This window comes from Labeo rohita, chromosome 22 (assembly GCF_022985175.1).
Source record: "Labeo rohita strain BAU-BD-2019 chromosome 22, IGBB_LRoh.1.0, whole genome shotgun sequence".
NCBI classification, from domain to species: Eukaryota; Metazoa; Chordata; class Actinopteri; order Cypriniformes; family Cyprinidae; genus Labeo; species Labeo rohita.
This window is the reverse complement of record NC_066890.1, coordinates 58,758,969-58,774,605: the sequence shown is the minus strand read 5'-3', so window position 1 is coordinate 58,774,605 and position 15,637 is coordinate 58,758,969. Positions and strand designations below refer to the sequence as shown.

General features: G+C 38.6%; 1 protein-coding gene across 2 annotated transcripts; it reads left to right on the top strand.

The window, feature by feature from the left end:
* The first annotated feature begins 436 nt into the window (after nt 1-436).
* lonp1 (lon peptidase 1, mitochondrial) lies at nt 437-11,998 on the top strand. 2 transcript variants are annotated; one of them, XM_051095182.1, is made up of 18 exons: nt 437-990; nt 2,480-2,568; nt 2,659-2,778; nt 4,504-4,756; nt 4,864-4,925; nt 5,010-5,139; nt 5,211-5,294; nt 5,386-5,606; nt 7,168-7,306; nt 7,400-7,578; nt 7,665-7,752; nt 7,853-7,975; nt 8,059-8,175; nt 8,618-8,758; nt 8,827-8,992; nt 9,128-9,348; nt 11,065-11,229; nt 11,490-11,998. In XM_051095182.1, the coding sequence occupies exons 1-18, from the start codon at nt 475-477 to the stop codon at nt 11,637-11,639; spliced, it is 2,964 nt and encodes a 987-aa protein (XP_050951139.1). In that variant the 5' UTR covers nt 437-474; the 3' UTR covers nt 11,640-11,998. The 2 variants fall into 2 exon arrangements, 1 of the variants encoding a protein (XP_050951139.1); XR_007825364.1 differs by lacking the exon at nt 11,490-11,998 and adding an exon at nt 10,536-10,730 and having other exon boundaries at nt 445-990; nt 11,065-11,200.
* The last annotated feature ends 3,639 nt before the right edge of the window (nt 11,999-15,637 follow it).

Below are 15,637 nucleotides of genomic sequence, written 5' to 3'. Positions count from 1 at the left end.
ATATATAAAATTCAAATATATATTAAAATCTTACATATAGCATGCATGAAAAATAATATTTTCTTTTACAGGGAGAAAAATATAACAAAGTCATAAATGATTACATTATTACATTTTTAAATTATTTAGTATATAAATAAATAAGTAAATTTAAGATTTATTTTAATTAGAAATTATGGTTTAATTCAGTCTTCCATGCAGGAACCATCTTACTGACTGATAAATGGCAGCATTTAATTTTTTTTTTTTTTTTTTTTGGTTTCTTGGTTTGTTTTTATTTCACGGTGGTACGTTTCTTGTATTTTATTGATTGCATAAATGTGCATAACAATAAACTTTCGACTAATGTTACGTTTAGTCTCTTGATACTCATAATAATATGCAAGTAGGGGGCGTGGCATCGCCTCATGTTGTCATCAGAAGTAGACAGCGGCGCGGTCACGTGCTCCTCGCATAGAATCCTCCAGATCAAAGATGGCGGCGTACATGCGAATGTGGAGATCATACAGTCCATCTTCCAGAAGCATCAGCAGCTCCTCATCAACCGCTTCAGTCATGATCAGAGCCGGACTAAACGCGCTCTTCCCGCGGGACCCGCTCAGCGCCAGCCGCTTTATCCACCTCCGGCGCTCCTACTCCAGTATTTCCAGCAGAAAGTCTTTATGCAACGCCAGGATCACAGCAGCATCTATGATGACTGACAGGTGGACTCGGGTCACAGCGGGTTCCGCGGGCTCCGGGAGCCTCGGCGGCGCTTGTCAGAGGCGCTTTCTGTTCGGAAACAAGGGCAGCGGGTTTTCTGGAGAGGACGGAGCCGAGAGCAGCGCTGGATCTGCTGGAGATGATGAGTCTGGAGGTGATGAAGGTCCTTACACTCCTCCTCAGATGACAGCTCTCACCCCGATGCTCGTGCCCGAGGTCTTCCCGAACGTCCCGCTCATCGCCGTTAACAGGAATCCTGTTTTTCCAAGATTCATCAAAATCATCGAGGTGAGTGGGCTCACATCCATGCATGATGCAATCAGCCTCATTAGGCAAGTGAAGTTTATATCAGAAGTAGAAAAACAGTTATATAATGACATGTGTCAGTGTAGTTTGCGTTTTAAGACGTTAAAGTCGATGTTTTTGTGTTTTACTGCAGTTTTACTACAGTGTTTACTTTGTGATTGTTGTCTGCTGAGGGTTTCATCATCCTCAGTCTGTGTGTGGGTGAATGGAGCATCTAGAAAGTTCTCTCTGAATACTTTGTGTCTGATTAAACCTGGTTAAATATTTGTGAGTATTTGGGTAGTTGACATCAAGTAATTTTCTGTGATATACTCAAAAAAAAAAGTTTCCTTGCAATAGTTTTTGATTTTTATGACATTTAAAGATAGAATGATTATCTCGATAGTCAGTTAATCAGTCGATTATTTATTTGATTAATCGGATGAAATATTCATATCAAGGTGAATATTGTAATTTAAATAAGGTTGTAATTTATGGTTTATTTATATTAATATATGGTTAAATATTTGTGAGTACTTGAGTAGTATATATCAAGTAATTTTCTGTGGTATACTCAAAATCTATATGAAAAGTGTTTGTGATGCAATATTTTAGGATTAAAAAAAACGTTGAAATTAGTAAATTTTATGATCTGATGATCAGGGAGTGATTATCTTGACAGTCGATTAATCAGTTGATTATTTATTCGATTAATCGGATGAAAAATTAATATCATGATATTTTCCACTGTCCACACGATATGGTAATTGTATTCTGATATGAGAATTTAAAAAAAAAAAAAAAAAAAAAATTACATTTTAGTAGACCATTGTTAAATTATAGGCAAAACATGTATTTTAACCTTGTATAACTAGAAAAAGTAGTTTGTGTCTGATTTAACTTGTTTAAATATTTGTGAGTACTTGAGTAGTTGATATCAAGTAATTTTATGTGATACACTCATCTATATGGAAAAAAGTTTCCTTGCAATATTTTAGGATTTCATGACATTGAAAGTCAGGATTGATTATCTGATAGTCGATTTATCGGTCAATTATTTATTCGATTAATCGGATAAAAAAAAAAATTAACATATCAGGATATTTTCCACAGTCCAGACGATATTGATATTATATTGCAATATGAGAAAAAAATGGAATCATATTTTAGTAGACCTTATTTAAATTACAAGCAAAACATCTATTTAACCTTATAAAAAAGTAGTTTGTGTCAGATTTAGCTTGATTGAGTATTTGTGAGTACTTGGGTAGACGATTACGTGATAGTAGTTATGTGAGATATTTGAAAAAGCTATATAAAAATTTTCTTGCAATATTATTCAGATTTAATGAAATTGAGAGTAGGGAACGAGTATCTTGATAGTTGATTTAATCGGTTGATTATTCCAGTAATCGGATTAATTCCAACATAAGTGATTATTAAAATTATTAGTGTAATGTATGTGCATTTGTGAATATTTTGGCATCTTTAGGTCAAAAACAAGCAGCTCATGGACCTGTTAAGACGTAAAGTGCGTCTCGCTCAGCCGTATGCTGGGGTTTTCTTGAAGAAAGATGACAAGTGAGTGATTAAACGTCAAGATGATTAGTCCAACAGACTGTATTGTGATTCAGGTTGATTTGAGTTGATTGTGGTGTTTTTGTTTGTCAGTAACGAGTCTGATGTGGTGGAGAATCTGGAAGCAGTTTATCACACCGGGACATTTGTGCAGATCCACGAGATGCAGGACCTCGGAGACAAACTTCGGATGATTGTGATGGGACACAGAAGGTGATGAGTCCCAGTACATTTTATTGGTTAAATTAACTCATTAGCCATGTCATTTTAAGTACCCCTTGAAGAAGCTGTAACCTTTCAATAAATAATAAAATAGCATGGTTTAACATTCCTAGCATGTATATCCTATTTTAGCAAACATGTTTTAAAACATGGCTAGCATGTTTAACAATTTGGTAACATGATTTAGCATTTCTAGCATGTTACTAACACGTCTTAGCACATTGGCAACATGATTTAACATATTTCCAACATGTTTATCACATTTTTGCATGCTGCTAGCTTGTTGTTAACATGTTTTAAAACAGCTAGCACATTTTAACACATTGTTAGCCTGATTTAGCATTGTTAATGTTTTGATCACATTTTAGCACAGTGTTAGCATGCTGTTTTAAAAGTGTTTTAAAACAGCTAACATATTGTTAGCATGATTTAACATTGATGGCATGTTCATCACATTTTACCATGCTGCTAGCATGTTTTAACACATTGTAAGCGTTATTCAACATATTGCCAGCATGTATATCATGTTTTAGCACGCTGCTAGCATGTTAACATGTTTTTAAAGCATAGCGACCATGTTTAGCACACTGTTAGCATGATTTAGCACTGCTGGCATGTTTATCATGTTTTAGCACACTGCTAACCTGTTGCAAACCTATTTTAAAATATAGTTAACGTTTTAAAACCGTTAACATTTTAGCACACTGTTAGCATGATTTAACATTGCTAGTGTGTTTATCACATTTTAACATGCTGCTAGCTCATTGTTAACATGTTTTAAATCATAGCTACCATGTTTGAGGACATCGTTAGCTGGGTTTAGCATGTTTGTCTAATTTAAAACTGTTAATATATTTATCACAAATATTCTTGAATGTAAATAGCATATTTTAACACATTGTTAGCATGATTTAACATTCCTAGCATGTTCAGCACATTTTAACACACTGCTAGCTTCTTGTTACCATGTTTTAAAACATAGCTAGCATGTTTGGCAAATTGTTAACATGATGTAGCATTGTTAACTTTTTATCACATTTTTTAACACTGCTAACACGTTTTAGCAAATTGTTAGCATGTTAATTACATTTTAACGCACAGCTAGCATGTTGCTAACGTGATTTAAACAGCGAGCATATTGTAGCAAAAGGTTAGCGTGATTTAGCATTGTTAGTGTGTTTGTCACATTTTACCATGCTGTTAATTTTTTACATTTTAAAACAGTTAGCATGTTTCAGGAGATTGTTAGCAGGCTTTAGCATGTTAGCATAACTTAACACTGTTAAAATGTTTATCACAATTTAGCATGTTGCTAGCATAATTTACCATGTTGTTAGCAAATCCCAGTTTAATTGCTAGACTTTTCTATTAACAAAAGGCTTAAATGGGATAACAGTATGTTTTCGTAATTAAATAAATATATAAATAAATAATAACTAAATTAAATAACAATAAGTAATTTATATGTTTATTTTGGGGGAAAAATACAGTTTAATATTTATTATTTTTATATAATTGATCATATATTGAATTTATTTAAATTACATTGGCATTATTATAACAAGTGCAGTTCTATCATCAACCTCTAGAGGGAAATTATGTCAAATTAATGAATTTGTTCTTTATTATTAAGAATATGTGATATTTTTTAACTTGTTTGTTGACTAATTGAGAAGAATACAGCTTTCCAGAACCTCTCTGACCTTTTTCCCCCAGAATCCGTATTAATAAGCAGCTGGACCTGGAGCCGGAGGAGCCAGTGTCGCTCGAGGTGGAAGGCGAGCAGCCGAAAGCTCTACGGCGGAAGCAGAAACGATCGCGCAAGGATTCGGCGTCGCTGGCAGAGGCGATGGAGGAAAAGGTGCGGGAGACGGAGTTTGTGGTAGAGGCGCTTCCTCTGCCCGGTGTCCTCATGGTGGAGGTGGACAACGTGGTCCATGAGGAGTTCCAGGTCACAGAAGAGGTCAAGGTCAGTGTCAATGTAGTTTTTATTATATATTTTTCTGTTTTCATTTAATTAATTGTAAGTTTGTTTTTACCTTCAGAATTAATTCACATAGTGTTGTTTCAAACCAGGCCCTGACTGCTGAGATCGTCAAGACTATCCGTGACATAATCGCTCTGAATCCACTCTACAGGTATTATAGATAAAAAAAAGATGTTCAAAGCTGCAAGCTAAGGAACTATTAGTGAACATGCTTGTCTGTTTGATTGTTTGGTAGAGAGTCTGTGCTACAGATGATGCAGGCCGGTCAGAGAGTGGTGGATAATCCCATTTACCTGAGCGACATGGGGGCAGCACTGACCGGGGCCGAATCGCACGAGCTACAGGACGTCCTGGAAGAAACAAACGTATGTTTATGACCACCAAAACAGTTTCTCTGAACCTTAATGTGTGTCTAACATGAAATCTGTCTTTGCAGATTCCCAAACGACTATACAAAGCGCTTTCCCTGCTGAAGAAAGAATACGAGCTGAGTAAACTACAACAGCGTCTTGGCAGGGAGGTGAGGGAACAAATAAGGACAGTTCTCTTCATGCTGTTGATTGTTTATTTGGGGTTCGCTTAATTTTACGCTTGTTTGTCTTGATGCTCAGGTTGAAGAGAAGATCAAGCAGACACACAGGAAGTACCTCCTCCAGGAGCAGCTGAAGATCATTAAGAAGGAGCTCGGCCTGGAGAAAGAGGACAAAGACGCCATTGAGGAGAAGTTCAGGGAGAGGTTGAAGGATCGGACCGTGCCTCAACACATCATGGATGTTATTAACGAGGAGCTGAACAAACTGGGGCTGTTAGATAACCACTCCTCAGAGTTTAAGTAAGAGTTTGTCAATGTTATGAACTCTAATCTATGGATAGCATAGCATGTTTCTTCTTAATGTCCATAAAACTGTTCAAGAAGCTGAAAACCTGGCTAAAACCAGCTTAAGATGGATGTACATAGACGTTTACTTGGTTATTGGCTGCTCCAAGCTGCTCTAGAAGGTTGGGCTACAAACTAAACCTGGTTTCAACCTGGTAGACCACCTTAGACCCACAACAAATTTGCCAAAACACAGCTAAAACCATCTTAAAATGGTTGCACATGGAATCTACCTGGTCTTTAGCTGCTCCAAGCTGCTCTAGAAGGATGGGCTACAAGCTAGACCTGATTTCAACCTGTTAGACCACCTCAGACCCACAACAAGGTTGATAAAACCAAGCTAAAACCAGCTTAAGATTGTGGATTAATTCTAGCTGATCATTATCTGACCCAAGCTGCTTTAAGTTGTTAATCAATTGGACTACAAGCTGGTGGACCTAGTTTTGACATTGTAGACCACCTTAGACCAACAAAAGGATTGATAAAATCCAGCTAAAGCCATCTTAAGATGGTTGTAGATGGATTCTAGCTGGTCTTTAGCTGCTCCAAACTGCTTTAGAAGGTTGATCACTTGGAGTACAAGCTTGTGGACCTGGTAGACCACCTTAGTCCAGCAACACAGCTGACAAAACCCAGTTAAAACCAGCTTCACATAGTTGCACATGGATTCTAGCTGGTCTTTAGCGGCTCCAACCTACTCTAAATAGTTGATCAGTTAGACTGCCAGCGGGTGGATCTGGTTTCAACTTGGTAGACCACCTTAGACTCAAAACAGGAATAATAAAACCACCCTAAGATGGTTGTGCATGGATTTGAGCTGGTCTTTAACTGCTCTAGAAGGTTTATCTATTGGACTACCAGATGGTGGACCTGGTAGACCTCCTTAGAACCACATAAAGGTTAATAAAACCATCTTATGATGGTTGTACATGGATTCTAGTTGGTCTTTAGCTGCTCCAAACTGCTTTAGATAGTTGATCTGTTGGACTACAAGCTTATGGAACTGGTAGACCATGTTAGTCCAACAACAAAGTTGATAAAACCCAATTAAAACCAGCCTAAGGTGGTTTTACATGGATTCTAGCTGTTTCAAACTGCCCTGGAATGTTCATCCATTGGACTATCAGCTGTTGCACCTGGTAGACCACCGTAGAACCACATAAAGGTTAAAAACACAGCTTAAAATGGTTATGAATAGGTTCTGCCTGGTCTTTAGTTGTTCCAAGCTGCTCTAGATGGTTGAACAGTTGGACTGTATGTTGCTAGATTTGGTTTAAACTTGATAGACCACCTTAAATCAGCAACAAAGTTGACAAAAAATGGCTAAAACCAGCTTAAGATGGTTGTACATGGCTTCTACTTTATTATTAGCTGGTTGACCTGGTTTTGACTTGATAGACCACCTTAGACCAGCACAAACCAGCTACCATGTTCCACAAACTTGACCTCCTCAATGGTATTTTAAATTGTATTTTATTAAATCAAACTTTCTTTTTTTCCCTCTTAAAAACCCCAGCGTTACTCGTAACTACTTAGACTGGCTGACGTCCATGCCATGGGGCACCAACAGCGAGGAAAACTTAGAGTTGACCCGAGCCAGAGAGGTGTTGGAAGAGGACCATTATGGAATGGAGGATGTCAAGAAACGCATTCTGGTAAAATAAGCATGAGTGCCTCAACCTTTGTCCACAATGAGAAAAATTTGCTTTCTAAATCCTATTAACCATGCTCATTGTTCATTCATGCAGGAGTTCATAGCTGTAAGCCAGCTAAGAGGCAGCACACAGGGAAAGATTTTGTGTTTCTATGGACCTCCTGGAGTGGGGAAGACCAGTATCGCACGTTCAATCGCCAGAGCACTTAATCGTGAATACTTCCGCTTTAGCGTGGGAGGCATGACGGATGTGGCGGAAATTAAAGGCCACAGGTATGTGATGTAATAATGACTGTTATGTAGAGTCAATACGTATTTTCAAACTCTCACTGTACATTTGTTTTGTTTGTACATTGCAGGAGAACATATGTTGGTGCAATGCCAGGAAAAATTATTCAATGTCTAAAGAAAACTAAAACTGAAAACCCACTGGTTCTTATTGACGAGGTATGGTGTACAAATCTAATCTTAACCCTGCCTTACACTAAAACTTTGGTTCCTAATTATGTCGAAACAACTGATACTATATTAATCTATTGTTGTGCAGGTTGACAAAATAGGTCGAGGTTACCAGGGTGACCCATCTTCTGCATTACTTGAGCTTTTAGACCCAGAACAGAACGCTAACTTTCTTGACCATTACCTGGATGTACCCGTTGACCTGTCTAAGGTATAAACTAGTGAAAATCCACATTTGTTGCAAGGAGACTTTGGTTTCATTGAGCCTTCATTGGTGTTTTCTTTGGTTTTCAGGTGCTTTTCATTTGTACGGCCAATGTTCTCGACACCATTCCCGAACCCTTAAGAGACAGAATGGAAATGATCAACGTATCAGGTTACGTTGCTCAGGAGAAACTGGCCATTGCGGAGGTACGTTTACGTGGTGTGTCTTCAACACATTTTTGGGTCAATATTATAGTTTGGATCTGTTGTAGTCAGTAAAACTTGAATCGGAAGGTTACTGTTTCAAGACCAGTGCTTAGGGAGTCTTTGAGGTAGTCAGTTAACTGCCTTAAGTTGCTTCCGGGCAAATGTCCCTGTAAGTCGCTTCCAAAGTGTTTCACTGCATGAAGTTAGCGTAAGAGTTGATTTAGGCCTTTTTGGGTCAGTTTGACAGTTTGGGTCTGGCATTGTCAATTAAAGTTCAGAACTGGCAACCAGAATGTTCCTAGTTCAAGACCGGTAGTTAAAAAGTTGTGAGCCACAACCCTTAAACCCAGAGTAGCTTCAGAGGGATTGTCCCTCTAATTGTAAGTCTGAAGAATGATAAGAGTTTGACTCAGTCTTTTCCTGGTCTTTGTAACCACCACAGAGATACTTGGTACCCCAGTTGCGAACGCTATGTGGTTTGGATGAGCAGAAGGCGAAAATCACCCCTGAGGCTCTGAATGTGCTCATCAGGCAGTACTGCCGGGAGAGCGGCGTCAGGAACCTTCAGAAGCAAGTTGAGAAGGTACGACTAACTACTTACCCATCTTTGGGAGTGTCCTGCAAACGTAGCTAAGTTTAGTACCTTTGCAGGTGTTTCGGAAAGTAGCGTTCCGGATTGTCAATGGCGAGGAAACAGAGGTCAACGTCACCCAGGAGAACCTTCAGGATTATGTCGGGAAGCCCATCTTCACAGTGGACCGAATGTATGACGTCACACCGCCGGGAGTTGTCATGGGCCTGGCATGGACGGCAATGGGTGAGGGTTCAAAAATTGGTACACTAGTTTTCAGCAAACTTTTATAATGCTTACTCGCACCAGACTTGTTGGGAACCATCTTAAAGTTGTCTAGTCTACAAAACCATAGAGTAATGACCCTACTTTCCTTCACAGGTGGTTCGACGCTCTTCATTGAGACATCTCTGAGGCGACCGAGAGAACTGCAAGGGAAAGATGGTCCCAAAGAAGGATCATTGGAGGTCACGGGCCAGCTGGGAGATGTGATGAAAGAAAGCGCCAAGATTGCGTACACATTTGCCCGCTCGTTCCTCATGAAAGAACAACCTGACAACGATTTCCTCGTGGGCTCCCATTTACACCTCCATGTGCCTGAGGTGAAGATTACACTTGCTTAGAGTTGACCAATCCTGCTCCTGGAGGGCAACTTTCACACCTGCCTGGAAGTTTCTAGTAACCCTAAAGTCTTTAACTTCCTTGTTTAGGTGTGTTGAAGGAAGGTGAGCCTCCAGGAGCACGATTTGAATAAAAAGTTCAAGTAGGTGTTAAACATTCCTTAGGCTACCCATCTGGAAGTTTCTAGTATTCCTAAAGACTTGCTCAGATGTGTTGAATTAGAAAAGTGGCCCTCTTGGAGTGCGGTTGGACGACCCCTCAAGGTATAAGGCTCAATTTGACTGCCTGAGGTCAAGATTAAAATTTTTTCAGAGTTGTCCATTTTTGCTCCCGGAAGGCCACTTTCTTTACAGAATTTGGCTCCGACCTGCTCCAACACACCTGCCTGGAAGTTTCTAGCAATCATAAAAGTCCTTAATATCCTTGTTTAGATGTGTTTGAGGCCTCCAGAATCATGATTCGTTAGACAGTTCAAGTAGGTGTTAAATACCAATTCCTGAGGCAAAGCTTAAAGTTCTCCAGAGTGGTCCAATTCTTGCTTCCGGATTGCCACTTTCTTTACAGAGTTTGGCTCCGACCTGCTCCAACACACCTGTCTGGAAGTTTCAGTATTCCTGGAGACTTGCTCAGGTGTGTTGAATTAGGAAAGTGGCCCTCCTGGAGTTGCGGTTGGACGTCCCTGCAAGGTTCAAGGTTCAAGTTGACTGCCTGAAGTCAAGAGACTGCCTGAAGTTAAAAGTTGTCCATTATTGTTCCCGGAAAGCCACAGAATTTAGCTCCAACCTGCTGCAACGCACCTGTCTGGAAGTTTCTAGTAATCTTGAAATCCTTAATTTCCTTGTTTAGGTGTGTTGAAGGCCTCCAGGATAACGATTGGAAGTAGAAAGTTCAAATAGGTGTTAAATAGCCATTGCTTAGGTGAAGATTAAAGTTCTCCAAAGTTGTCCAACTCAGCTCCTGGAGGGCCACCTTTCTGCAGAGTTTGACTCCAAACTGCTCCAACTCACCTACCTGGAAGTTTTTAGTATTCTTGAAGACTTGCTCAGGTGTGTTGAATTAGGAAACTGGCCCTGGAGTGTGGTTAGATGACCCCTCATGGTTCAAGTTGAATGCCTGAGGTCAAGATTGCAATTCTAGTAATCCTGAAGTCCTTAATTTCCCTGTTTAGGTGTGTTGAAGGAAGGTGGGCCTCCAGGAGCACAATTGGAAGTATAAAGTTCAAGTAGGTGTTAAACAGCCATTCCTGGGTTCTTCTGAGTTGTCCAATTCTGGTTCTGGAGAGCTGTCTTTCTACCAAGTTTGGCTCCAGCCTGCTTCAACATACCTCTCTAGAAGTTTCTAGTATTCCTGAAGACTTGCTCAGGTGTGTTGAATTAGGAAAGTGTCCCTCCTGGATTTGCGGTTGGACAACCCCGCAAGGTTCAAGTTGACTGCCTGAGGTCAAGATTTCCAGAGGTGCAGTTTTCCAGAGTTGTCCATTCTTGCTCCCAGAAGGCCACTTTCTTGGCTCTGACCTACTCCAACACACCTGCCTGGAAGTTTCTAGTTATCCTGAAGAATTTAAATGCCTTGTTCAGGTGTGTTGAAGGAGGGCTATCCTCCTGGAGCGTGATTGGACAACCCTGAGGTAGAAGGTTCAAGTAAGTGTTAAAAAGCCGTTGGTTTCTTGCATTAACTAAAGTTGGGAATCTGTTTAGGGTGCAACTCCCAAAGACGGGCCGAGTGCTGGATGCACTATTGTGACTGCTTTGCTGTCCTTGGCCACCAACACACCAGCACGTCAAAATGTGGCCATGACGGGAGAAGTGTCCCTGACCGGGAAGATCCTGCCTGTTGGAGGAATCAAGGAAAAGACCATTGCTGTAAGTTAGCAGAGAGGAAGGCCACACTTTCACTTCCAAACAAATGTGTTACTGCAGGTTTCTACATGCTGTTCATTTAAAATTTAATTGTTTCCTTGGGCTATATGAGCCAATATATTGGCTAATATAATATTGCCCCACAAGTTTTCAACTAGTATCTATCAAGTTTTTCCTCAATCTAAGAATATGTGAATGACAATATGTGTATAAAATGTATGTTTCATATATATGCTAACATGTTTTCATTCTTTTTTTGGCAGGCGAAGAGAGCTGGTGTAACTTGCATCATCCTGCCCGCAGAAAACAGAAAAGACTTTTCAGACCTGGCCGAGTACATCACTGAAGGGCTGGAAGTGCATTTTGTGGAACACTACAGCGAGATCTACAAAATTGTGTTCTCTGGACAGTAATGCGTAGTGCTGTTTTATTGTCATTTTATCTTTCGGTATGCTGTAATTCTGATTCATCCGTGTCAGGAAATCACAAGCACACAGAACCAGGTTAATCCTTTCTGTCGTTGTGAGTTGTTATCCCGCAGAAGTAGCATGTAAAATGCCACACATGTCGGTGCCTCTTGATTGGTGGGACGTGGATCAGAAAGCCAAGATTCCTGAAACGTTTGAGACTCTGGGATCATGAGATTGCTGCTACGCAGCCTCCAATGAAGATTTTATATTCACATCCCATTTAATTTCATCTGGAGTGTCATATTTGTAAATAACTGCCTTAATTGTATTCTTTCAAATCATTTACAATAAATATGTATATTATGGAACAACTTGTATGGATATTTACTTTTAATATTTTTTTAATATTACATTTCAAGATCAGTGATCGCTGATTCATGAGCACTGAACAAAACACCATCAAATTTACACATTTCACCTGTTTGGTGTTCATCTGCTCCTTTTAACATTGGCTATTGCTCTATATAGACTATTACAATAAGATACAAAAATGTCTATACTATCTATTACAGTATATACTGATAAATTGAACATTCACTTAAATGTTATGATTGGATGCTTTCAACTGATTTTTTTTTTTTTATTGAACTGTCAGCAACTGAACTGCAGTGCTCAAACTATTTCAAATATAGTGAATTAAGCTACAAACTCCATAATGCACAATGTTTCCATCTAACATGTATTTTGAGCTGCAGCTCGTCATATTAATGCAGTGTTTTACTAGTTAACAGTAAAGTGGTTACCTCACCTGTTCATACACTGTAAAAAATAAAAAACAATTTGTTGAGTCAGCTTAAAAGAATTTGTTACCCTGCTGCCTTAAAATTTTAAGTTCAGTCAACTAAAATAAGTTTAGTCAACTTGAAATGTTAAGTTGTACCAAGTAACAACTTAGATATTTGTGTTTGCTAAACTTAACAGATGGGTAAGTAACCCAGCTGCTTTAAAATTTTAAGTTGATTCGACTCAAATATCTAAGTTGTCACGTACTATAATTTAACATTTCAAGTTGAATAAACTTTTTGAACTGACTGAACTTAAAATTTTAAGACAGCCAGGTTACAAATTATTTTAAGTTGACCCAACAAATTGTTTTTTACAGTGTAGATATGTGTTGGATGTTGAATGGAAATACCGATATTTCATGTGTAAACATCATACCTTTTTCGCTATTTTCTCTTATAAAACTAGCGAGCTAAGCCAGTAGTAGTACTGACAGTGTCGTGTAAACATGGTTTAAGGCGCGAAAAGCGGAGGAACAGACCAACCGAATCAATTGAGTGAGTCATTTACGTTAGAACCGCTCCAAACTTCATTCAGTTTAAGCGATTCGCTAGCAAGAAACAGTTCAAAAAAGGCATTCACTTTCGAATTTAGATATCGCTTGTAATGATTTAAAAGCTTTTAAAGCTTCGAAATTCCTCAGTTAAATAATTGCTAATGGTCAATGTTAAAATGATTCACTTGTTTTGAAGCGCTCCAATTCAATCGCGAATCATTTGATCGGCACTTTGGATCGGGTTTGCGAACTATTTGATTTAGATCGGAGCTAAGCGAGTTCGTGAATCTTTTGATTCAGGATGGGACTTCAGAGCGGGCTCCCGAATCATTATTCAGGGGTGCATTTCTCGTACAACGACGTACACTCGCTGATTAACCTCCATAGTACGATGCATTGTTGTGGAAAATAGTAAATGTTTCCCGAACATGGTCGCATCTCCGTCATTTGAACCACATTAGTTCAACAATGTAGGGCCGTTATGACGTCACCGAGTAATATGTTATTTAACTGATTTCCCTGGTGAAAAAATAGCTATGTTTTGATGCTGGGATGCTGGTTAGGTAGGTTTTGATGCTGGTTTAAGATGGTCTATGCTGGTCCTTTGCTGGTTTATGATGGTCCTTGACCAGCAACATGACCAGCATGAACCAGCAAAGGACCAGCTTAAACCAGCAAAGGACCGGCATAAACCAGCAAAGGATCGGCATAGACCAGCAAAGGACCAGCTTAAACCAGCAAAGGACCAGCATAAACCAGCAAAGGACCAGCTTAAACCAGCAAAGGACCAGCATAAACCAGCAAAGGACCGGCATAAACCAGCAAATGACCAGCTTAAACCAGCATCAAAACCTACCTAACCAGCATCCCAGCATCAAAACATACCTACCAGCATATGCTGTTTTTTCACCAGGGTTATGAAACGGCGCTTCTGGAGGAAGCTTAAAAAAACATAGATTAAAATGCATTTATATTTGGATCGAGTGAAAGATTGTACTGCATGTTAGCTTGCTTATTGTGCCCAAGAGCATAATTTAATGAGCCCATATGTCTTACTAAGGAACTATGCTTCTAACCACAGGTCGAGAGCTGTAGTTCCGACCACTCAAGTTTGTGAGGCTGTTTGCTAATGTTCGTTTGAACTATGGTTTCGGGAAACACCGAATCGTTGAACTATGTTGGTAACGACGGAACTTGCGACCGTAGTTGGCTAACGATGCTTTTGGGAAACGCACAGTTGGGGACTAAGTTTGGGAGCGCGTATCGAATCATTTGATTTAGATCGGGAGTTCGAAGTGTGGGTTCGCGAATTATTTGATTCAGATCGGAACTAAGCGGGATTGTGAATCTTTTAATTCAGATCGGGACTTTGGAGTTCATATCGCGAATCATTTGATTCAAATCACGAATCTTTTGATTTAAATCATTGCAGAGTGGCACTTTGGTCGGGCTCGCGAATCATTTGATTTGGAACCTCGGATTCGCGAATTATTTGATTCAGATCGGGACTTTGAAGCGGGTTCGGGAATCATTTCAGATCGGGACTTTGGAGTTCATATCGCGAATCATTTGATTCAAATCACGAATCTTTTGATTTAGATCCACACTTCTTTTCTGATTTTCTTTTTAATTAAAAATCTGGAATAAAAGGAAAAAAAAAAAAATACTGTGAAAATAAATAAATAAATTAAAGTGATATTCAAAATTAATTTTCTTATCCAATCTATATCTATACATATAATCAAAATTAAGTTTTGTGTACATTGACCCTGGACCAAAAACCAGTTATTTTTTTTAAACAATTTATCTTTGAAAGCTGAATAAATAATCTTTCAATTGATTTTTGGTTAAAACAAAAAGTGACAATATTTGCACCAGATACAATTTTATTTGAAAATCTGGAATATGAGGGTGCAAAAAAAAAAATACTGTGAAAATCGCCTTTAAAGTTGTTCAAATTAAGTTCTTACCAATGCATATTACTAATCAAAATTAAGTTTTGGATCATTTACGGTAGGAAATTTACAAAACATCTTCAAGAAACAAGATCTTTACTTAATATCCTAATGATTGTTTTTGCATCCATGCTGATGTCTCATCGACATTATGGGCATTGAAGTTTCCTTACCTTTTTTTTGGCCACAGATCTTTTTCTCTCGTTTACGCCACGGAATTAAATAAAAAACATTATTTCGACTTTTTTCCTCCCATACGAATGCTTTTACAAATTACAGTTCTGACATTTCTTCTCAGAATTGCAAGTTTTGTACACAATTTTTCATTTACATTAGCTGTTTTGATGAATAAAACATCAGAATTTTTAACTATAAACTCAGGTATTAAGAAAAAAAAGACAATTACATTACTTTAATAACCTTTTATAGTTTTTCTCCCCATAGATCTGTAGCGATTTTAATGTTTTTATTTTAATTCAATTTCAGCCAACTTTAATTATGACCTGATCGTTTCAGCTGTGAATTAACCCTGAAAAACTGTAATATTTAATTAGGAAATGTTGCATAAGACTTCCAGTGACATACTACAACATCTTTTTGACTCGTTTGATTGAAAAGCAAAAGGTTTATACTAACACAAAGACCAGTTCTTGCACAGTGAAAATCTGATTATGTGATTATGTTGAACACTACTGTACTTAAATCCA

Excerpts from the sequence above, each read along its gene's own strand:
- lonp1 (XM_051095182.1), top strand. The coding sequence starts at position 475 with ATGGCGGCGTACATGCGAATGTGGAGATCATACAGTCCATCTTCCAGA. Across the intron at positions 4,926-5,009 it reads GCTCTGAATCCACTCTACAG|AGAGTCTGTGCTACAGATGA; the intron begins GTATTATAGATA and ends ATTGTTTGGTAG. Across the intron at positions 8,993-9,127 it reads CCTGGCATGGACGGCAATGG|GTGGTTCGACGCTCTTCATT; the intron begins GTGAGGGTTCAA and ends TTTCCTTCACAG.